The sequence below is a fragment of the Bufo gargarizans genome, chromosome 1 (assembly GCF_014858855.1).
Source record: "Bufo gargarizans isolate SCDJY-AF-19 chromosome 1, ASM1485885v1, whole genome shotgun sequence".
In the NCBI taxonomy this organism is placed as follows: domain Eukaryota; kingdom Metazoa; phylum Chordata; class Amphibia; order Anura; family Bufonidae; genus Bufo; species Bufo gargarizans.
In genome coordinates this window covers 759564329-759588219 of record NC_058080.1, presented here as the reverse complement: position 1 = coordinate 759588219, position 23891 = coordinate 759564329, and the positions used below count along the sequence as shown (strand labels likewise).

Sequence of the window (23891 nt, the reverse complement as noted above, 5' to 3'; positions counted from 1 at the left end):
TCTTCTGTTTAAGCCATTCTGTTGTTAATTTACTTCTATGCTTTGGGTCGTTGTCCTGTTGCAACACCCATCTTCTGTTGAGCTTCAGCTGGTGGACAGATGGCTTTCAGATCTCCTGCAAAATGTCTTGATAAACTTGGGAATTCATTTTTCCTTCGATGATAGCAATCCGTCCAGGCCCTGACACAGCAAAGCAGCCCCAAACCATGATGCCCCCACCACCATACTTCACAGTTGGGATGAGGTTTTGAGGTTGGTGTACTGTGCCTCATTTTCTCCACACATAGTGTTGTGTGTTTCTTCCAAACAACTCAACTTTGGTTTCATCTGTCCACAGAATATTTTGCCAGTACTGCTGTGGAACATCCAGGTGCTCTTGTGCAAACTGTAAACGTGCAGCAATGTTTTTTTTGGACAGCAGTGACTTCCTCTGTGGTATCCTCCCATGAAATCCATTCTTGTTTAGTGTTTTACGTATTGTAGATTTGCTAACAGAGATGTTAGCATATGCCAGAGACCTTTGTAAGTCTTTAGCTGACACTCTAGGATTCTTCTTCACCTCATTGAGCAGTCTGCGCTGTGCTCCTGCAGTCATCTTTACAGGACGACCACTCCTTAGGAGAGTAGCAGCAGTGCTGAACTTTCTCCATTTATAGACAATTTGTCTTACCGTGGACTGATGAACAGCAAGGCTTTTGGAGATAGTTTTATAACCCTTTCCAGCTTTATGCAAGTCAACAATTCTTAATCATAGGTCTTCTGAAAGCATTTTTGTGCGAGGCATCATTCACATCAGGCAATGCTTCTTGTGAAAAGCAAACCCAGAACTGGTGTGTGTGTTTTTATAGGGCAGCTGTAACCAACACCTCCAATCTAATCTCATTGATTGGACTCCAGTTGGCTGACACCTCACTCCAATTAGCTCTTGGATCTTGGAGATGTCATTAGTCTAGGGGTTCACATACTTTTTCCACCTGCACTGTGAATGTTTACATGGTGTGTTCAATAAAAACATGGTAACATTTAATTATTTGTGTGTTATTAGTTAAGCAGATTGTGATTGTCTATTGTTGTGACTTAGATGAAGATCAGATCACATTTTATGACCAATTTGTGCAGAAATCCATATCATTCCAAAGGGTTCACATACCTTTTCTTGCAACTGTAGTTATGTTCAGCTGACATTAACACATCGCTAATACCCATTTTCAGGTGACAGAAACCCTTTAAAGGAGTTTCCTAGTTAAAATGATTTTTACCTAGTTCCTGCATCATGGTCCCTGACACAGAAGATTCCTACTTTCCTGCTCTATGCTGCTCTCGCTGTCTCCATCCTCCGGTCTCGGAGCACCTCTCCGGCAAATGACTGACTTTAGCGGTGACACGCTGCTTGTGGCCACATCACCACTGAAGCCAGTCATTGGCTAGAGAGGTACAAGTGACTATGCCCATAACCAGCCGGATGTAAACAGAGCCGGGAGCAGGAAAGTATGCATCTTCTGTTTCAGGCCCATGCTGCAGGAACGTGTTAAAAATCATTTTTTACCAGGAAATCTCTAAGCCCCTGTTACACGGGACAATTACTGGGAACAAGTGTTCATAGGAGCGCTCATTCCTGATATCTGATGGTATAATCAGCTGCTGATCAGCCGAGAAACAAGGAATCACTCATTTGTTGACTGATTTGCCTATTTTATCAGGATGAAAGATGTACAATTATCATCGGCACATCCACCTGTGTAGTCAGGAATAGGCTACCGATAATCGATAGAAGTGAATGAGGGAGGAATGACTGTGGTAGCGATCATTCCTCCCCAGTCACTTTGCAGTAGCCTGTGTAATAGGTTGATGCAAACAAGCGCTGATTAACAGGTTTTTTTTGTGGCCCCTTGAAATAGTGCAATGTGACAATGCGGCCCCCAGACCAAAAAAGGTTGTGCACTTATGATCTAGAGTCACAAGTACACTGCTCCTTTCCCTTACTGGGAACTGCTTCCATCTAATGCTCATATGCCATATATCAGCTCAGTGGTCTACTTGGAATGTTTTTCCTTTGACAGCTTCCTGTCACGGAAGGTGTACAGGAAACAAGACAATACAAAATGAATATATGACTCACTGGATCCAAAACTAAGTAACAAAAAGGGAGACCCCTGCATAAGACCTGGCACTCTCCCTGACTGCTCAGCCTATGCGAACATCCCAATGGTGGATGATCGCATATCCTCGTACCTCGACTGTATAACACCTGAACACCCTATAATAGTGAGGGGACACGACCACCGGCTCCCTACACTAGACACGGAGGGAGTCAGGGTCACCTGGGATCCAGCAAACAGAAAATCACAAATGAATGTACAAAACTTATCTTGTAGAAGACTGGGAAATAGGATCAGCATGCACACACACTCCAGGAAGTTGTATTACCCGCCCACTAATGCATTATGGGGAGGAATTTAAAGGGATGCAATCAGTCCAACTACATGACAGCTGAGAGAGGCTAACGAGATGAGGAACTGAAAACCAAAACAAAGGAAGCTCAAGGAGGAGGTTCTGAAAGGCATCTGTCAGAGCTTCTCAGATGTCTGGTGGTGACAGTACCCCTCCCTCTACGAGTGGACTCCGGACACTCAGAGCCCACTTTCTCAGGATGGGACCTATGGAAAGCCCTGATGAGACGAGTGGCCTTAATGTTCGTCACTGGGACCCACATCCTCTCCTCAGGACCATAACCCTCCCAGTGAACGAGGTACTGGAGAGAACCGCGGACAACAAGAGAATCCACAATCCTAGAGACCTGAAATTCAAGATTACCATCAACCATAATCGGAGGAGGAGGCAAAGGCGAGGGTACAATGGGTTGAACATAAGGTTTTAATAAGGACTTATGAAAAACATTATGGATCTTCCAAGTCTGAGGAAGATCAAGACGGTAGGCAACAGGATTGATGACAGACAGGATTTTGTAAGGCCCAATAAACTTAGGACCCAACTTCCAGGAGGGAACCTTCAATTTGATATTCTTGGTAGACAACCACACCAGATCGCCAACATTCAGGTTCGGACCAGGCACACGTCTCTTATCTGCCACACGCTTATATCTCTCACTCATGCTCTTTAGATTATCCTGAATCTTTTGCCAAATAGATGACAAAGACGAGGAGAATCTGTCCTCATCAGGTAAACCAGAAGACTCCTCTCCCCAGAATGTCCCAAACTGCGGATGAAACCCATATGCACCAAAAAATGGTGACTTATCAGAGGACTCCTGACGACGGTTATTTAAAGCAAACTCAGCAAGGGACATAAAAGAACACCAATCCTCCTGATTCTCCGCCACAAAACAGCGCAGATATGTCTCCAGATTCTGATTGACGCACTCTGTCTGGCCATTCGACTGCGGGTGGAAAGCAGAAGAGAATGACAACCGAACCCCCAAGCGAGAACAGAAAGCCTTCCAGAATCTGGAAACAAACTGCGTGCCCCTATGAGAGACTATGTCTGAAGGAATACCATGCAATTTGACAATGTGATCAATAAATGCCTGCGCCAGCGTCTTAGCATTGGGCAAACCAGGAAAAGGGATGAAATGCACCATTTTGCTAAAACGGTCCACCACCACCAGAATCACAGTCTTCCCCGAGGAACGAGGCAGGTCCGTTATGAAGTCCATGGACAGATGTGTCCAAGGACGGGAAGGAATGGGTAAGGGAAGGAGAGGACCTGATGGCCGTGAATGAGGGACTTTGGCACGAGCGCAAGTCTCGCAGGCTGCCACAAAACCCTCAACCGACTTACGAAGCGCAGGCCACCAGAATCTCCGAGCGATGAGATCCACTGTGGCTCTTGCCCCCGGGTGCCCAGCAAGGACAGTATCGTGGTGTTCCTTTAAAATCTTGTGTCTTAAAGTGAGAGGCACAAACAACCTCCCAGGAGGACAAAGATCAGGAGCCTCTGACTGGGCTACCTGCACCTCTGCCTCCAATTCAGGATAAAGAGCAGAGACCACCACACCTTCAGCCAAAATGGGACCCGGGTCTTCAAAATTCCCACCTCCCGGAAAACAACGTGACAGGGCATCTGCCTTCACATTCTTAACCCCAGGGCGGAACGTGACAACAAAATTAAACCTTGAAAAGAACAAAGACCATCTGGCCTGTCTCGGGTTCAGACGCTTGGCTGACTCCAAGTAGGCCAGATTTTTATGGTCAGTAAACACGGTAATAGGGTGTCTGGCTCCCTCTAGCCAATGGCGCCATTCCTCAAAAGCCAACTTGATGGCCAACAACTCCCTATCTCCCACATCGTAATTTCTCCCTGCGGAGGAGAGTTTCTTCGAGAAAAAGGCACACGGTCGCCATTTGGCAGGAGAGGAACCCTGAGACAAGACCGCACCCACACCCACCTCAGAAGCATCAACCTCAACTATGAAGGGTAGAGAAATATCAGGTTGTACCAAGATGGGAGCGGAAGCAAAACTTTCCTTGATATTAGAAAAGGCCAGGAAGAAAAATCTACCCCCTTTCTGGTCATATCAGTGAGTGGTTTAACAACAGAGGAATAATTCAAAATAAACTTCCTGTAATAATAGGCAAAGCCCAAAAAACGCTTCAGCGCCTTCTGATTCCCAGGAAGCTCCCACTCAAGCACAGCGCGGACCTTCTCGGGGTCCATGCGAAAACCAGAAGCGGAGAGAAGAAACCCCAGAAATTGCATTTCTGGAACCGCAAACACACATTTTTCCAGTTTCGCGTATAATTTATTCTCCCGCAGGATGAGCAAGACCTGACATAGTGTTCCTTATGAGTTTTGAAATCGGGAGAAAAAATCTAAATGTCATCCAAATACACTAATACAAATTTTCCCATTAAATGATAAAAAATGCTGTTCACGAAATGCTGAAAAACGGCTGGGGCATTCATCAAACCAAAAGGCATAACCAAATTCTCAAAATGGCCCTCAGGGGTATTGAAGGCCGTCTTCCATTCGTCTCCTTCTCTGACCCTGACCAGGTTGTATGCCCCTCTTAGATCTAATTTGGAAAATACTTTAGCCCCAACAATCTGGTTAAACAGGTCCGGGATCAGAGGAAGCGGATAAGGTTCACGAATAGTGATACTGTTCAGCTCCCTGAAATCCAGACAAGGTCTTTAAAGAACCATCTTTTTTCTTAACAAAGAAAAAACCAGTGGCAACAGGTGACTTCGAGGGTCGTATGTGTCCTTTTCTCAGAGTCTCAGAGAGATTGTATAAACGAGATTTAGGCATCTTGGCGCCTGGGATGAGATTAATAGGGCACTCGTACTCCCTGTGCGGCGGCAAATCCTGAACTCCACTCTCAGAGAAGACATCCGAAAATTGAGAGAGAAAAGGTGGTACAGTCTTAGAAGAAACCTCAGAAACAGATGTCGTGAGGCAATTCTCTCTGCAAAAGTCACTCCAACCATTTATTTGCCTCGCTTGCCAATCAATGGTGGGGTTATGTTTAGTGAGCCAGGGTAGCCCCAACACAAGAGGAGTAGGCAATCCGCTAAGGACGAAACATGACACATCCTCAACATGAGCATCACTCACAATTAAACGGATATTGTGAACTATGCCGTTTAATGATTTCTGAGAAAGTGGAGCGGAATCAATAGCAAAAACAGGAATATCCTTTCCCAAAGTGCATACCTGGAAACCATGAGTTATTGCAAATTGATTATCAATGAGATTGACAGCTGCTCCACTATCTACAAAAATCTCACAAAAAATGTTCTTGCTCTCTAGCGCCACCCTGGCAGGCAGGACAAAGCACGAACTACAAGCAAACGGATAACCTTCAATTTCCGCCTCAACCCTGCCAATAGTAACAGATGGAACATTTTTAAAAGATTTTTTCCTTTTTGTTTCTTTATTACTCCCAAAAAACTGGCCGAATCTCCTAGAGGGACAAACATTTGCCAAATGATTTATACCTCCACAACAAAAACAAACCTTCCCATGCAGGCTGAATCTTCTATTGTCAGAGGCAATCAACCCCAGCTGCATGGGCTCCTCCTCAGAAGGGGCTGACAGCGACTGAAACCCCTGCGCACAAAATGAGACCGCTGCACTGTCCTGGGATTGAGCATGACAGGAAGGAGAGATCTCTCCTCTCTCTCTAAGACGCCTGTCAATACGAACGGCCTGAGACATAGCAGAGTCCAATTAGATAGGCCTCTCATGAAAGGCAAATGCATCTTTCAATCCCTCTGAACGACCATGGCAAAATTGACTTCGGAGTGCAGCATCATTCCAACCAGTATCAGCTGCCCATCTCCGAAATTCTGAGCAGTATATCTCTGCGGATTGTTTACCCTGGCATAACAGACGTAGTCTAGACTCAGCCAAAGCAATACGATCCGGATCATCATATATCTGACCCAGGGCTAAAAAGAATTCATCCACTGAACGGAGGGGCCGTGCCCCCACCGGCAGCGAAAAGGCCCAGGACTGAGCGTTATCCCTGAGCAGCGATATAATGATCCCCACCCTCCGTTCCTCATCACCAGAGGAATGGGGAAGAAGGCGAAAATGGAGTTTGCAAGCCTCTCTAAAACGCACAAAATTCTCACTACCCCCGGAGAACGTATCCGGGAGCGAGATCTTAGGCTCAGAACAAACTCCATGAACGCAAGCTGAACCGGTCACTTGAAACTGAGAAAGAGTCTTACGGAGTTCTGCTATCTCCAATGAAAGACCCTGCAAGCGTTCAGTCAAAGGTGAAACCGGATCCATGCTTGAGACGGTTTTGGCGGTTTATAATGTCACGGAAGGTGTACAGGAAACAAGACAATACAAAATGAATATATGACTCACTGGATCCAAAACTAAGGAACAAAAAGGGAGACCCCTGCATAAGACCTGGCACTCTCCCTGACTGCTCAGCCTATGCGAACATCCCAATGGTGGATGATCGCATATCCTCGTACCTCGACTGTAACAAAAAATCACAAATGAATGTACAACACTTATCTTGTAGAAGACTGGGAAATAGGATCAGCATGCAAACACACTCCAGGAAGTTGTATAAACCGCCCACTAATGCATTATGGGGAGGAATTTAAAGGGATGCAATCAGTCCAACTACATGACAGCTGAGAGAGGCTAACGAGATGAGGAACTGAAAACCAAAACAAAGGAAGCTCAAGGAGGAGGTTCTGAAAGGCATCTGTCAGAGCTTCTCAGATGTCTGGTGGTGACACCTCCTATCCATTGTGTATTATAGAGCCTAAGCCTTCTGCGGCATCGGGCCCTTTTTGTCAACCAGTCTGGCTTAATTGCGTAATTGTTTCTATTACGTAGCCTACAAAGTTGCAAAGAAGAAACTCAAGGAGAAGTCTCCTTCATGGCAAACTGTACCTAAGCTTTTCCGTAGACCTCAACCACCTGAAATGGAACAACCAGACTCTCCCAGCGGGAGTTCGAGTTCTTTGATACCATCTGAGCCTGACCCAGCTATAGGGTCCCTCGCACCAGCATTTGACCCTACTAAACTATATGCTAATATTAAAACGCTTTTCACTTCGGAGTTATCCAATGCCGTTGGGAACTTTACCATGCAAATGCAGGAATTGGGTACCTGAGTATCTGATCTAGAGGATAGGATGAATTCAGTGGCAGATGCCATGGAAGAAGATAAGTCTCGCCTGCAGGATCATGTTTATAGCCTGGAAGCCCTTGAGTATAAACGGGAGGACTTGAGAAATCGTAACCGGAGAGCTAACATTAGGATTAGGGGTATGCCTGAATTTATTATGGCATTGCGACCCACTGTTTTTAACCTCTTTCAAACTCTATTGCACCAGGCAGACCCTAATATGTTCAGAATTAATCACGTGCATAGAGTACTTGAAATCTTAATGTTCCTCGGGATATTGTGCTTTGGCTACACTACCCTTAAATGAAGGATCAACTCTTACCAGTGGCTCGAAATTTGCAACCCCTCCCCTGTGTGGCTCCATCTGTACAACTGTTCGCAGACCTGGCTCCTGCTACCCTAGAACGTCATAGAGCAATGAGTCCTGTTGCTATGGGTCTGCAACGAGCTCAAATCCGCTATCAATGAGACTTCCCTTTCCATGTGGTGTGTAGATTGGAAACCATCACTTCATGATCAAGGATCTTATGGAAGGCTATGAGATTCTGCTACAGGAAAGAGTCTCTTTTGAACCACCAGTTGATCCTGCTCCACTGCTGCAGAGACCAGCCAGATCGTGGCAGGTTTAGAAGAAAGAATATTCCTGCCCTTCTGGAATCCCCAGGGTGAGCCTAATGGAGATCTTATAGTTAGACCCCGTACCACAGAGGACTTGGCTTGATGAAACGGTATGTTTCTGCTGTCTATCTCATGATCTTTGAGGCTCTTTACTTCTGAGGCTTCCATTTTTTCTATTTTACTTTGTTCTGATGGTGCTCCCTACTGACTGCTGGGATGGTTTTGGTCATTATTGGCTTTTCTCTTTGGCAACCGGCTTACTCTGTCCTGCCGATAATCCTTCTGGTAGTGCCTTTACTAGCGGTATTGTCGGAAGAGCAAACCTCCTCCGTCTTCCCATGAGTATTTTTCTTTTTTTTTACCAGGAATATATTTTACTGGTGCTCTCCACTTACAAGGCAGGGTGACGCTGGGCTGTGATAGGCGCTGGAATTGGTGCCTGATCCGGTAATGTTAGATGGACATTTGGGGTTTACTACATTTACTCTTTGATGTATTTTCTGGTCTGACTATTTTTCAGCTATCAAGGACTTTCAGACAGTTCCATGGAGCTGGATTATTCTTACTACAGCAAGTTACTATTTCTAGGGTTGGGCTGGTGACTTTATACTTTTGGGGGGCTGTGGTGGTTTCTTGCCATCCCGCTCTTGTTTACTTTCTGATGGTTTCCCCTATTTGGGATACTGCTGTTCCCAAATGCGGTGCAGGACCCATCACAGCCTTCTTTCTTTTTCTTTTATATTTTTTATTTTCGTTATATATAGCTTTTCCCTCCTTTCCATGCCAAACTATCTAATATACTTCTCTTTATACAGAGCAGTGTGTTTGTTTGTTTTTCCTTTCTTTTTTATCATATATTTCTCATGACACGGATCTGGATTCCATGATCTTCCCAAGCCTAGGGCGTTTCAGGGCACGATATTAGCAAGTTGTGTCCGATACGTGGCTCCTGATTGTTTTAGTATCTATGTTTATACTGTTTTTGTTTATTAGGATTGATGTTCCACTCCTATTACTGATTACATGAGTACTTTTATTTCCCTCTTGGCATGTGAAAGATTATCTTTCATAATGTTAGGAGGTTCAACTCTCGCAAAAAGCCTTCTTACAATATGACCGCTTCAAAGTTCAGGAATCACACTTTACCCACTCCTTTTGTCCTCGATACTTCTATGACAAGTATACATTACTGGCTCATGCTCCACACCAGTTTACATACACTGCAAAACATAGCAGCTGCAACTGGCAGAAGCCTGACACAGCGGGTCAATGGATGGAGAGGTACCTGCTCCGGAGTAGCAGGTGCAGACCAGTACAACCAGGAGATACGATTGTGGTCTTCAGCCAAGGTGTTGGAAGCAGCTAATGTAAAAGAAAGTAACGCATGCTGGCAACTCTCCTTTACTACGAGAGGAGGACCAGGAGTGGGTAGACTCGGGCCAAGCGGGCATTATGAGAGACTATGCAACTGGCTATTGAGATAGCAATAAAACTTGCTCCTGATATCAAGTAAACCATCACGACCACCATTTCAGCCTCACTGCAGTTACTACAGATGGAGGTAGTGGCTCATGCTGGGAGATTGGAGGAGTTATAACATTGAGTGAATATGCTGGAGTCTGAGTCGGGAGACACCCATGCCCATATAAGACAGCTACAGTTGGATAACTCTGTGTTAAAGGACAAGCTGGATGGCCTTGAAAATAAGTCCAGAAGAGACAACCTGAGAATCTTGGGGTTGCCAGAATACAATAAACAGCATTTGCTCCACAAGCATTGCGAGGAGAAAATACCAGAGGCCTTAGCCTTACAAGGTACCAATAGGATGGAACGGGTCCACCGGATAGGTCCCCTGTAGGCAAATAACAATATAGATATGGACAAAGCAGGGAGGCCTAGACAAGTGATTGTCTGGTATTTGGACAACAACCATAAGGAAGAGATTTTGCACAGTTTTCGTGCTAGCAAATTGCCCTTACTCATAGCTGAGATTCTAATATTTGCGGATTACTACTTTGAGGTTACTCGAAGGCAGAGCATTCAGCTCTGTGTGCTCCACTCTGTATGCAAAGTGCATCAAATTTCATTTACAATATGCTTCTATCCTTAGAATTTACTCAATCTACCAGAGCAGTGGTGACCTTTAGCTCCCCAGCAGAGACAGCTTCTCACTTAGAAGCTGAAGGTCTGAGGCCGAGTAACTGGGAGACCCAGGCGCACTCTCCCAGGAGTGACCTTGGCAAGATTGCTGGGCAACATATCAGTAGATAATTCCGAGAAGGTCCCCGGTCCATGGAATCAACCATCTCCAACTCATGGGCTACAGTCGCTGTGCCCAACTGCAATACTTCTTTCCTGAAGGAGCAAAGGCATCTGAAAACAAGTCACCATGAGATTGTCCAGACAGACGGCTGAACGGTTATGTAAGATATCTGCCGGTTCTCTTTGATATCATAATAGACTCTTGAAAGGCTGTTTGTCTTTCTTTGAATACTGGTTGGACTTCTCTTTAGGAATAGTCAACCCCTAAGCTTTAAGTTTGCTATTCCAATCTGCACTGGTCTTTCTACAGGGGCTTGACTAAATGAGCAATATTACTTCTCCTTAGAGGTGAATGGGGAGGGGGCATCTACTCCCAGAAAAAAGGGAAGTCTCTTGGTGCTGTCCGAAATGGAGGGAGAGATGTGTACTGTGCTAGTTTTACCTCGTACATGTTTTTTTGTTTGGTTATTTTTATTTTCTTATGTTATATTTGAGATGTTGATTGCTGTATGCCTGCGATGGAGTACTCAGACTTAGAAACTGATTTTGAGGCAAATGTCCGTTCCCCCTGATGGTCTCCTATGTTGGAATATATCTCCTCTATTGCACCGCCATTATGCAAGTAATTTCTTGGAATGTTAAGGGAATTAGATTTCCCTTTAAAGAGAAATAGCTGAAAACGGACATAGATTTGTTACAGGAGACTAATTTGTGTAAATTGTGGGTAGGATCTGTTTATGGCTCACCAGCTTGCGGTAAAAAGGCAGTGGTGTTGATCCTGATTAATAAACCCCTGACACATGAGATATGACGATGAGGGAAGATTGCTTCATATGCTTGTATATACCCCCTGTGGTTTGCTGAGCTTCTAATGATAACTTATTTTCTCTCCTGGAATCTCAAATCTTGGCAATGACAGTTTGTAAAGTAGTCAGGGGGACTTTAACTCTGTGATAGATCATAGGGAAGACAGGAGACATGACGATATAGTGATGGGAACACCACCCCCTCGACTGCATAACAAGGTGTTGGGTCCTCCTAGAAAATACGCCTATATGAGAGCCTAGGACAGTGATGGCGAACCTATGGCACGGGTGCCAGAGGCGGCACTCAGAGCTCTCTCTGTGGGCACCCGCACCCTGGAAAAAGTCTGATGTCCTAATATACTCTGGACTTTACCAGCCATTCATCAGCGCTGGGCGCACTATGAACAGCACGGACAGCACATTAAATGTAGGCAGGACATTAGACTTAAATGATAAAGTACATGGAAAATATACTATACTGGACTGGAGTATTCCGGTTACATTGCTGTGTTGGCACTTTGCGATAAATAAGTGGGTTTTGGGCTGCAGTTTGGCCACCCGGTCTCTAACAGGTTCACCATCACTGGCCTAGGAGATATCATAATCCTACTAGTAGAGAGTTTACGTTTTATTTGCCTGCTCATAAATCCTGGTCTAGCATATATTATTGCTGAGAGTGATATCTACAATGGTAATTTAATACCACTCCCCCACTAGCTGAGTTCTATAAGAAAGGCTCTGACATTTTATGGTGTTTTCCCTCAAACTTGACCAATGATGAGACATTTGCTGCAGTCCTGGTGGGAAGAATTTACCTCCACTAATGAGGAACATCAGTGTTGACCCTCGCTTATTGGGACACCACTAAGGCTGTTCTACGGGGCCCATCATTGCATATGTCTCAGGTTGATGGAAAGCCATTGCTGGAGTGTTATATATCAGCCAGTCTGTTAGTCAGATCCATGATTAGAGATGCTCCTTCTCCTTTGAAGTTGACAGTATGGCGTGAAGCACAGCAGGCTTTTAATGGCCGGACACTGCAGCGCAACCCGCACTACTGCTCGGGCCTGGAGGCTACCCTTTTCAGATATAGTAATAAGTCAAGCAAACTATAAGCGACCCTAGCACAAATCAGATTTCAAACTACACACTTAACTTTCTTGAATGTAGATGCGAAAATCCTCTTGATGCTTATAGCAGATAGACTAGCGAATGTTATGCCTACCCTTCTTGGCCCAGAACAAGTAGGCTTCACACAGGGAGGTCTACTATCACAAACATCAGGATGGTGTTGTCTGTTCTCGACCAAACCTGGCGCCGGTCCCAGCCTGGGCCCTACTCTGCCTTATTTACCATCAATGCCGAAAAGGCTTTTTGACAATGTCCGATGGGTTAAAATAGCCCTGTTCACCGATGATATATTATTTCTATTAGATCTGGAGAAGGGAGTCCCGGTGATATTGTAGGCACTCAGAGATTTTGGAATGTATTCTGGATATCGTGTCAATATCTCTAAATGTGAATTGCTGTGGATAGGGGGTTTATTTGTAGTTCAGGACAGCGTGACATATTTAGGGGTGAAGATAGGGGCTCACCTCTGTACCAGCTGAATTACTCTCCTCTCATCCATAGGATACAATCTGATCTGATGAAATGGTTAGGACTACCTCTGAATATGGAGGGTCGATGCCATCTGGTCAAAATGTCATACTTTGCACGGCTTCTCTATCCCTTCTCAACTGATTAAGAACGCAGACGTGCAATGTTTACACTCCAGTTTCACCAAGTTTATCTGGCCAAGGAGGAAACCTAGGATATGCTTATCTAAATGAATATTGTCTAGAGAGGAGGGAGGTGTACATTTCCCTATTCTCAGAGGGTATGACTTAGCCTGCCGATTTAGACACCTCCCTTGACTGGACACATGGTACCTCCTTTTATTCCAACACCACGTTGGAACAACAACTTGCCTATCCCTGAGCTCTTATGGCCGTGGCTTATTTAATGTTGACAACTTTCCCTCTCTCTATAAAGGCGTCTGTCCTTCTTAGGGATACTCTGGTGACGTGGAAAATCTCACATCAACATTTTAAGCTCTCTTATCAATGCTCCAAACACTTACCTCTTTGAAACAATCCTGACTTCCAGGTTGGAATGAGAAGCATTTTGTTTAGGGATCGAAAGGCAAAATTAATTTATTGTCCTGGGGAGTTGAGGCATAATGTTGAGGCAGGAGTTGTGCACCCTAATTAATTTGCAATGAGATCACTCATACCTGTATCGGCAGATCAGACACTTCTCTCGTAAATGAAATGACATTATGGGGGAAGCCTGGACCAATCCCTTTGACGGCCTTTTGGGGGTTGCCTCTAGAAAATCTATTTCTCAAATATACGGACAATTATGGAAATCCATCTTTCCAATGCGACCAGAAATAGCATTCAGAGGATGGGTTAAAAAATTGCAGTTTCCTGAGGTCCTTCCATGCATTCTCATTGGATGGGCTGATTTCCGAAAACACCTAACTAATGTGGGTTCGAGACACAATGCAAAACACTTCAGAGAGCAATATATCATCCCCAACCCCAGACAGGAAAATTTATTGTCAGCGATGTGGTTCGCCACAAACAAATTTATATCATAGACTGTGGGACTGCCCTAAACTTGGGTCCTAGTGGGTGGAGGTTTAAGACCATGTGCACCAAATCAGTAAATTTAAGGAAGCTCTAGGTCCAACGGAAGTACTATTCCACGCTTAGCAAAGGCCACTTATCTCTCCCAGAAAACCCGCTCATCTACCTCCTATAGTTTATGCTGTTATTTTTCTAGCTAGAAGTGTCTGCTATCAGAGTGGTTGACATCTCATATCCAAAGTATGCAGCAGTTAATCTCCAGGCTTACCACTCTTTTATCTGGAGAGATTGGAGACAATCAGACAAAGAAAAGCATTTACTTAAGGTCCCTTTACATGGGATGATGTACAAGCAGATTGTCGGGAAGGAAGCGTTCCTTCCCAACAATCTGCTGATCGCTAGCAGTGGAGACCGGGGCATGTACACGCATCGATCTCCTCCAGCTAATGCCACCGCTCTTCCTCATACTGTCCCGTTGTTTCCTGGCAGCAGATCGTGTTTACACAGCACGATCTACCAACAAAGATTGTTTTGTGCTGCACAAACGATCTAATTACCTGATCAATGAGCATTCCTCTCGTTCATCGCTAACAAGCGTTCACAGTAATGATCTGTTCAATTCTCGGCCCGTGTATAGGGTCCATTAGATGCTCTATGGGAAGGTGGAAGTTTTTCCTAACTCACTTTTTTTCTGATACTGAGCTGGAGGAGGCAATGAAACCCAGTGGTAACAGAGAGAGAGACAAAGGTACGCTGGGACGTCTGACAGTGTCCTGACGGATGTAAACGGTTTACGCTTGACCTCTTTTACTACGAGGTTACAGTTCTTATATCTGGCCACGGAGGGGATACATTTTTGGAGGCTTCATTGTAGTCACATTTCTATTACTTTATAATTCTTTTTTTCTGTATGTGGAATGAGGATGATATTATAAAAAATCCAATAAAATGTAAAAAAAATAATAATAAGGTTCAGAATATAAACTATTCCGACTGGAAATAGCTAGCGTAATCAAAGACACCCTTCACTGTATCTCATTTAAGCTATTTGTGATGTTAAACTACAGCTGAATGTCCTCCTCTTATACCGTACCGATATACTGAAAAGGCACTGGGATGGACCCAGGCGAAGTTTTATAAATTAGCCAACAAACTGGATAAAATGCTTACAGTGCAGCTTTGCACCTGCCAGCAAAGTAATATCTTGTATATATCTAAAATTATATCAAATTTGGAAAGCAAGAGGTCAGGTCACATCCAATCCTGTCAAGATACAGTATATCACCAATTCCATGCCTTTTTCCAAAAGCTGTATTCTGACCCCACGGATGCTCCTGTTTCTGAGGTGTCTTCCATTTTAGCTCATTTACCAATTCCAAAACTGTTGCCTTTGGAATACTGCCACTCTTAATCTCCCCATCAGTAATGAGGAACTAGACTCAACCATAATGTCCTTGAAAAGTGGGAAATCACTGGAAGAGGACGGGTTCTCTGCGCTTTATTTAAAAAAATGTAGATTCATATGCCACATTTGAAGAGTTTCTATGATTATATGGTGCAGGGTGGTCCACTACTTTTAGATCTCTTAACTGCATTAGTTACAGTAATCTCTAAACCTGATAAAGATCACTCACGCCCAGGAAAATATAACTCGATATCCCTCCTTAATAGTGATGAGCGGCAGGGGCTATATTTGAATTTGCGATATTTCACAAATATTTTGTAGAAAATTCGGCATATATTTGCAAATTTCGAGAATTCGAGATTATTTTATCGAATGCGATAAATCGGCAATGTAAAAATCGCGTAATGCGAATTCGGAACGTGAAATACAGGCGTGGGTCACTTTGGCTACATTTTTCAAGCTGTTATAAGTTTCCAGAGACTGGAGAAAATGGTTGGCACGGCAGAACATTAGAATAGCTTTATATGCAAATAGAGTCAAGTGCTCAAATATATTCATGATTGTGCTAATCAGCAATGATTCGAATATTTATTCGCACTACGTGCAACTTCCCATTTTAGCAGGTCTGACTACAGATTACTGATTGGTGCACTAAGTATTGTTGTGAACTTGACATTGCTTCCTTCTCATTGGCCCGCAAGCAAGAAGCAGAGAGGAATCATGTGTTCAGATGGAAAAAAATGCAGAATATTCGATATAAGTTGGTAAGACTGATTAGTCAGCCTGCATTTGTGGGAGGGGCGGAGGCTCTTCATATACGAGCCACACCCTCACTCACAGGTGTGTGTTTTCAGGTGCCCCACTAACCTCCGACTCCCTACAACCACGGTGAATCGGATTTTGGACAAGGTCCAGCATTTTCTCACGGTAGAAGATTCAGATAGTAGGTCGGTCTTCACGTCTCAAGCGTTAAAACAATTCTCAGGGGCGCACAGTAGAACAAAGCGCGGATAGCTGTTGTCTGGGTAACTATTCAAGGATTCTCTTCCTATCTACATGGTTCTTTTTGGCCCTCATTCCTGCATAGTCTAGGCAGTTAGACTTTGGTCCCACGATCTCCTGACGCTAGGGCATTGCCAGTACTCGCACTAGAACCAAACTTTACAAGTTTCAGTTGGTTTTATGATCCATTTCACAACGTATTCTCGGTCCTCCATTCCGCTTTGGTGCAGTATCCGCAATATTGAGCATCATGTCTCTGGCCTTGTCATCCACAAGATGGGTTGTAGGTTTCCTACTGGTCTTGCCTCACATACCCTGAATTTTCGCTCTAGATCCCGGATGCCTTGCAGTTGGCTTGGGGATTAGTTTGTACATGCCATTCAAATTCCTTTTCTATCCTACTTGGCTTGGTTTTTGCCCACTTATAGGCCTACCCACGATCATGGCTTAGGGCACACAACAAGCCATTTAGTCAGGTCAGCTAAAACACACCTAGCTGGGTTAGGTTGTTCCTGTCGTTTTCTCCCTAGGGTTTTTCGGATACCTCTTGGCCGTAGCCATGACCACAAGTTGGTAAGGCTGATTAGTCAGCCTGCATTTGTGAGAGGGGCGGAGGCTCTTCATATACGAGCCACACCCTCACTCACAGGTGTGTGTTTTCAGGTGCCCCACCCTCCCTCCCTTATCTTCTCATTTCCACAGGGTATGCCCACTTATAGGCCTACCCACGATCATGGCTTAGGGCACACAACAAGCCATTTAGTCAGGTCAGCTAAAACACGCCTAGCTGGGTTAGGTTGTTCCTGTTGTTTTCTCCCTAGGGTTTTTCGGATACCTCTTGGCCGTAGCCATGACCACAACTAATATATCGCACTATATTCTAAATATTTGCAAATTCTCGAAGTGGCGATATTTGCAATAAAATTTCGCTATTCGAATATTCGTGCTCAACACTACTCCTTAACATTGATTTGAAAATCTTCACCTCCATATTGGCCTCCCGCCTAAATCGTTTCCTCCCCTCTTTAATACACGCTGACCAGGTGGGAATTCATTCCCTGGTAGAGAAGCCCCTGACAATGTGAGGAAAATATGTAACGTTATCCAGTGGGCTAATACGAAGTCTAATGTATTACAGATAATCGCTAACGAGCGTTCGCATGAAGTTAATCTTTTTGCGGATGACATGTTTACCGTTCCTAATCCAGTGACCACGTTACCCACCTTATTAGATAGGCTCACCGTTTTTGGTCATATGTCAGGACTACATATTAAAACTTCTAAATCTGAAGTTTTACACTGTAATAAGCCATTCCAGATACAAAGAGTTGATCGCTGTTAATTTTGGATTCAAAACTTAAGATGATTACTTACCATATTTGGGGGTAAATATACCTAAATCTCTTGATTCCATTTTTAAATGGAACTATGTCCGCCGTATCCCAAAATTATGTCAATAATTGATTTCCTGGAATTTTCTGCTTGGTTGGGCAGAATCCATACTGTGAAGATGGTTACACTGCATTGTATCCTACGTTATTTTAGAAACCTTATGGTACCTGTTTCGGGATCTGCACTGAAGCTCCTTCAAAATGAGATTTTCTGGTTTTAATGGGCATACAATCACCCCTGGATCTCCAGATCAATTATGTACCTCCATAAAAAAGTAGGAGGATTCTCTGTGCCTCACCTCTACAGGTATTATAGCAGCTTGGTTATCTCAACTGGTGATGAAACCTGCAACTTCTAATCCCCCACAATGGGTGTTTTTAGGGTCTGATCTCCTAATACCAGTGAGTCCACTCACTTTGATTTGGGCCCAAGACATTCCCCTAGCGGATATAGACCCTTCTGTGAAAGTCTGTTTCTTTATGCTTCAGCTATGGCAGACAGTCCATTTCAAATATAAAATACAGGGTACAACATCACTGATGCTCCCTATATTCCAGAAATGCCTTTTTCCACCTGGATTATCTTTCTTTGGTGGAAGCATGCCAAACTACGCCAGATTGGAGATTTTCTGCTAAACTCAAAACTCACGTCCAGGGACTATTTTCTTTCTGGCTTTTCTGCCCCACCCACTGAACTATTCAGAGTCAATCAGGTTTTCCATTTAAAAGGTTTCCAGGTTAAAAATCCTCCTTAGTTCCGATAAGATGGTTGTATATACCTCATATAGAGCAGTAGAAAAAGGATCCCTTTCTTTCATTTATTCCATGGTCAATGCCACTCTTTCTGATACTTTTATGTATTGATGGGAATCGGATATGGGGGACACTCTTACTCTGAAACAATGGAATGAATGTTGTACGGTGATCAGCAATGGAAGTTGGCAGGTGACGTTGACGGAAACTTTACTGAAGGTACTTTATAGGGTGCAATTGGTACCTTCCAGATTACATATTATATATCAGTCATTCTCTTCTTTATGTTTTAGGGCAGGCATGCTCAACCTGCGGCCTTCCAGCTGTTGGAAAAACTACAACTCCCAGCATGCCTGAACAGCATACAGCTATCAGCCTACAGCAGGGCATGGTGGGAGTTGTAGTTTTACAACAGCTGGTAGGTGTCACGACCATGGTCATGGTCGTGACTCCTGAACCGCAGGCTGTTGCCTGCGGTTTGGTTTGGTTGTTCAACCACAGGTGAGGGCCGCTAGTATGTTGCCTCACTTGTGGTTGCCGCGGGCAACAAGTTGTTTTGTATTGTCGCAGTATAGCAGCCTGAGCTGGTGCTAGGCAGCATGCTGCAATGTGCATGCGGTTGCACCTGGCAACCTGTCTTTGTTAGGTGTGTCTTTTGTTTGTCTGGTGTGCACAGGGTTTTAGTTATGTGTGCACTTTCCCCTTTAAGTGGCTGTCTTCTCTTCCCTGGTGTCAGAAGGGTTAATTCCCTTCCTAGTCTGTGAGCACTGGGTGTGTTTGCGTGGGTGTGGCTACATGGGCTATTTAACCTCAGTTAAGACCTGATGTTTGAGGGGTACTCCAGCCTTGTAGTAAGCTGGAGGCACCCTCCTGGTCTCTAATACCATCTGCCAGTGAGGGCCACCCTTGTGGTCATAAAAATGTTATATGTTATGTTCAGTTGATGTTCTTTTCTCTTTCATATTTTATGCACCTATGGATCTGGGTTCCTGTGTGTTTGTGTGTGTGCTGTGTCCATTTATGTTTGGGTGTGGACACTAGCTTGTATTGCACGGGATCCAGTCTGTGTGTCTGTGGCAGGTAGGTGTGGAAGTACTTTTCATCCTCCTGCCATATCCATAGGCTGTTCATGTTCCTATCCCCTTGCAGCTTGGCCACTTTAGACTCCTGTTTCTCCGCGTCCAGGAGGAACGGGCTGTCTACCGAGCTCCTAGCTCAGCGATCTGCGGAGGGTGAGTAGGGATCCGAGGTTCCTGAGCATGAGCCCTCCTACCTTCAAGGTCGGCTCATGTAGCTAGGAGTCAGGGTCAGATTTGGGATGCGTTAGGAGGTGACCTGCTCCCTAATGCTGTGGTCCTGGCCAAGTAGCGACCTACCATCTTCTGGCATCGCAAGGCTGAGTGTTTTCCCCATCCTCAGCCAGTGACGGTAGGGCCGAAGGTTGAGCATCCCTGTATTAGGGGATGCCAAGAGACAGGTAATACCCTTCACATATGATAGACCTATCTGATAGTTCACCAATTTTGGGCCAGTATTCAGAAAGGACTGTTTGAGGTCGTTCATAGATGTCCCTCTGTCAGCTCCTGTCTACCTATTAGGTCTTATATACTAATGCAACGTATACATTTTTACTATATATTTTGATGGTCGCGTGCATACATGTTGCTTCCAGATAGAGGCCCCCCTATTTATCCATCTTAGAAGTTATCCAGAGAATTAACCAAATTATGAAAAGTGACCCTCTCGGATACTAGAAAACAGTTCTCTAAGATATGGAATCTATGGATGAATTGTGCTACGTCCCCTACATTTTGTCCCCATGACTGTAAGAGGGGGTGGAGTTTATTTTCTTCTTTTTCTCTCTTCGCTCTCTCTTTTACCTATATCCCTAGGTGGCCGAGGGGTGGGAGAGCACAGCCCCTATCATTGTTCTACAGATAACTCCTTTATTTGCTTTCTTTATTGAATTTTTTGGTTTTATCCACTTGCATATTTATGTATTTCCGTTCAACATTACCAGTAAATACTTTTGAAACATAATTGGATTTTTTGGGAGGTGAGACAGGACAAAAATTGCAATTCTTTCAACCACCAAATGAAGCCTTAACTGGACACAGTTAAGAAAATATGGGCGGGGCTAACTAGCAACCAGTCTGTAATGTTAGCGCTACCCACACAGAACATGCTGATGTTGGCCCCTGTGTCAGGACTGTAGAGGAGAAAAGATGTCATGGAGTGACATGGCAATGGTAAGTCCTACAGATTAAAGGGCCTACCACAGGCAGCAAATCATATAAATTACAGGGGCCACCAGAACTGGCAACTCACTTAAGTTCCAGACAACACAGCCCACTGGGAATCTGCTGCTGATATCTGACACATGCTCAGTACAGGCTGCAGGAAAATAAGTAGTCGATGGAATTAGAAGCTGCAATTCCAACTGAAATGGCTGCTGGAAAATGGAGGATCTCAGTGCGGAACCAGGGAAAATGCAGCTTTTGCTGAGCATGTGTGAAAGTTCAGCAGCAGCAGTGGAGGAGGTGCACTGAAAAGTGCTTGACAATTAAGCTATAGGTGGGCATTATGACATTTTTTGTTAGGTGAATCCACCTAAGAGATCTAGTCAATAAAGCAGTTTGTGTTGAGGGAATGTGGGGACTGATCAGAATCCTGAACTTTGTCAGTGTATAGAAAGCTTTATAAGGCTGAAATTATATTTGTAGTTTTTTTAACCTGCAGTTACTGCTGGATCTAATTCCAGCCTGATAGGAATGTTATATGTTTTCTCTGCGATTTGGAAAAAAAAATTTATATTTTTTATCTTAACAGAAAATCCTAGTAAGAATTCTGATGAAAACATCATGTTATCACAAATTTATAAAGCAGAAGATGAAGATATCATGCAGCGCTCTTCAGAAGAAAACGTCAATGTACATTTAGGACTTCACAGTACAGATCTGTTATATAATCCCCCTAATCATGAGGAACCTTCTCCTGACCGATCACTGATTGTTACCACAAGTACAGGTTTAGAAGGGGGTAAAAGGTTCCAGTGTGGTAAAGAGTTTTCAGAAATATCAGGCATTTCTACATACAGAAGAATTTACAGACGTGAGAAACCATATTCATGTTCAGAATGTGAGAAGTGCTTTACGGAGAAATCAAATCTTTATAGACATAAGAGAAGTCACACAGGAAAAAATACTTATTCATGTTCAAAATGTGAGAAATTTTTTAATAATAATTCAGATCTTGTTAAACATGAGAGAATTCACACAGGAGAGAAGCCATATTCATGTTCAGAATGTGGGAAGTGCTTTACAGTGAAATCAAATCTTCATACACATAAAAGAATTCACACGGGAGAAAAACCATATTCATGTTTAGAATGTGGGAAATGTTTTGCACAAAAATCAGATCTTATTAAACATGAGAGAGTTCACACAGGTGAGAAGCCGTATTCATGTTCAGAATGTGGGAGGTGCTTTACAGAGAAATCAAATCTTGTTAAACATAAGAGAATTCACACAGGTGAGAAACCATATTCATGTTCAGAATGTGGGAGATGCTTTAAAGATAAAGCAAGTCTTGTTATTCATGAGAGAAGTCACAAAGGAGAAAAACCATATTCATGTTCAGAATGTGGGAGATGCTTTAAAGATAAAGCTAGTCTTATTATTCATGATAGAATTCACACAGGAGAGAAGCCATATTCATGCTCAGAATGTGGGAAGTGCTTTACAGTGAAATCAAATCTTCGTACACATGAGAGAAGTCACAGATTAATGAGTGGAGTAGAGGTGGACTTTTTAAAGGCACAGTAACAGGTCTTTGAGAGCCAGAATTCTTGCTGTTTCTCAGGGGTTCAAATACTTATGTTCAGCAGTGCAAGACAAATAAATTCTTAAAAAATCATACAATGTGATTTCCTGAATCTTTTTTTTTTTATTCTGTCTCTCAGAGTGGGAATGCCTGACCTGAGACCACCTTGGCGCTTGGTAGGCGGGCTCCGATGTGTTTTGATCAAAATATATTGGCTAAGTGTCTCAGATATTATCATATCAGAGTGAGGACTTTGTCCATATATAATGCCTGCATCAACTTTACTAAGTGCATTATTATCTTATTTCTGTGATTTTCTGTGAGTGGGGATGCACCTACAATGTGAATTTCAGACCCCTCCATGATTTCTAAGTGAGAGGCCTTGCCAAATCACCAGGTGTTCAAATACTTCTGTTCCTCACTCTATATATATATATATATATATACAGTACAGACCAAAAGTTTGGACACACCTTCTCATTCAAAGAGTTTTCTTTATTTTCATGACTATGAAAATTGTAGATTCACACTGAAGGCATCAAAACTATGAATTAACACATGTGGAATTATATACATAACAAAAAAAGTGTGAAACAACTGAAAATATGTCATATTCTAGGTTCTTCAAAGTAGCCACCTTTTGCTTTGATTACTGCTTTGCACACTCTTGGCATTCTCTTGATGAGCTTCAAGAGGTAGTCACCTGAAATGGTTTTCACTTCACAGGTGTGCCCTGTCAGGTTTAATAAGTGGGATTTCTTGCCTTATAAATGGGGTTGGGACCATCAGTTGCGTTGTGGTGAAGTCAGGTGGATACACAGCTGATAGTCCCACAGCATCTCGCAGCGGCATGCTATTCCATCCGGTTTGCGTTTAGTTGGACCATCATTTATTTTTCAACAGGACAATGACCCCAAACACACCTCCAGGCTGTGTAAGGGCTATTTGACCATGAAAGAGAGTGATGGGGTGCTGCGCCAGATGACCTGGCCTCCACAGTCACCGGAACTGAACCCAATCGAGATGGTTTGGGGTGAGCTGGACCGCAGAGTGAAGGCAAAAGGGCCAACAAGTGCTAAGCATCTCTGGGAACTCCTTCAAGACTGTTGAAAGACCATTTCAGGTGACTTCCTCTTGAAACTTATCAAGAGAATGCCAAGAGTGTGCAAAGCAGTAATCAAAGTAACAGGTGGCTACTTTGAAGAACCTAGAATATGACATATTTTCAGTTGTTTCACACTTTTTTGTTATGTATATAATTCCACGTGTTAATTCATAGTTTTGATGCCTTCAGTGTGAATCTACAATTTTCATAGTCATGAAAATAAAGAAAACTCTTTGAATGAGAAGGTGTGTCCAAACTTTTGGTCTGTACTGTATATATATATATATATATATATATATATAATGAAAAAAAAAACTATCGGCAGCACCACCGGAATAAATAATATACCCAAACGAGGAGAAGGGCGGGTGCAAAGTCCATGTATGGTAACTGGTGCTTGTAGATAGCAAAAAAATCGGACTGCACTCCAAACGGTTCTTCAGTAAAACAGTGTAAGTTTTATTCACCCATAT

The 23891-nt window shown here is 43.5% G+C and overlaps 1 protein-coding gene across 1 annotated transcript in view; it reads left to right on the top strand.

Moving 5' to 3' along the window:
* Positions 1–22376, top strand: part of LOC122938303 (gastrula zinc finger protein XlCGF17.1-like) — a 33253-nt gene extending 10877 nt beyond the window's left edge. The window contains exon 2 of the mRNA XM_044293723.1: positions 21321–22376. Within this exon, the coding sequence (XP_044149658.1) occupies positions 21321–22315 (995 nt within the window). The 3' untranslated portion in view covers positions 22316–22376. The remainder of the gene's footprint in view (positions 1–21320) is intronic.
* Positions 22377–23891: the final 1515 nt, after the last annotated feature.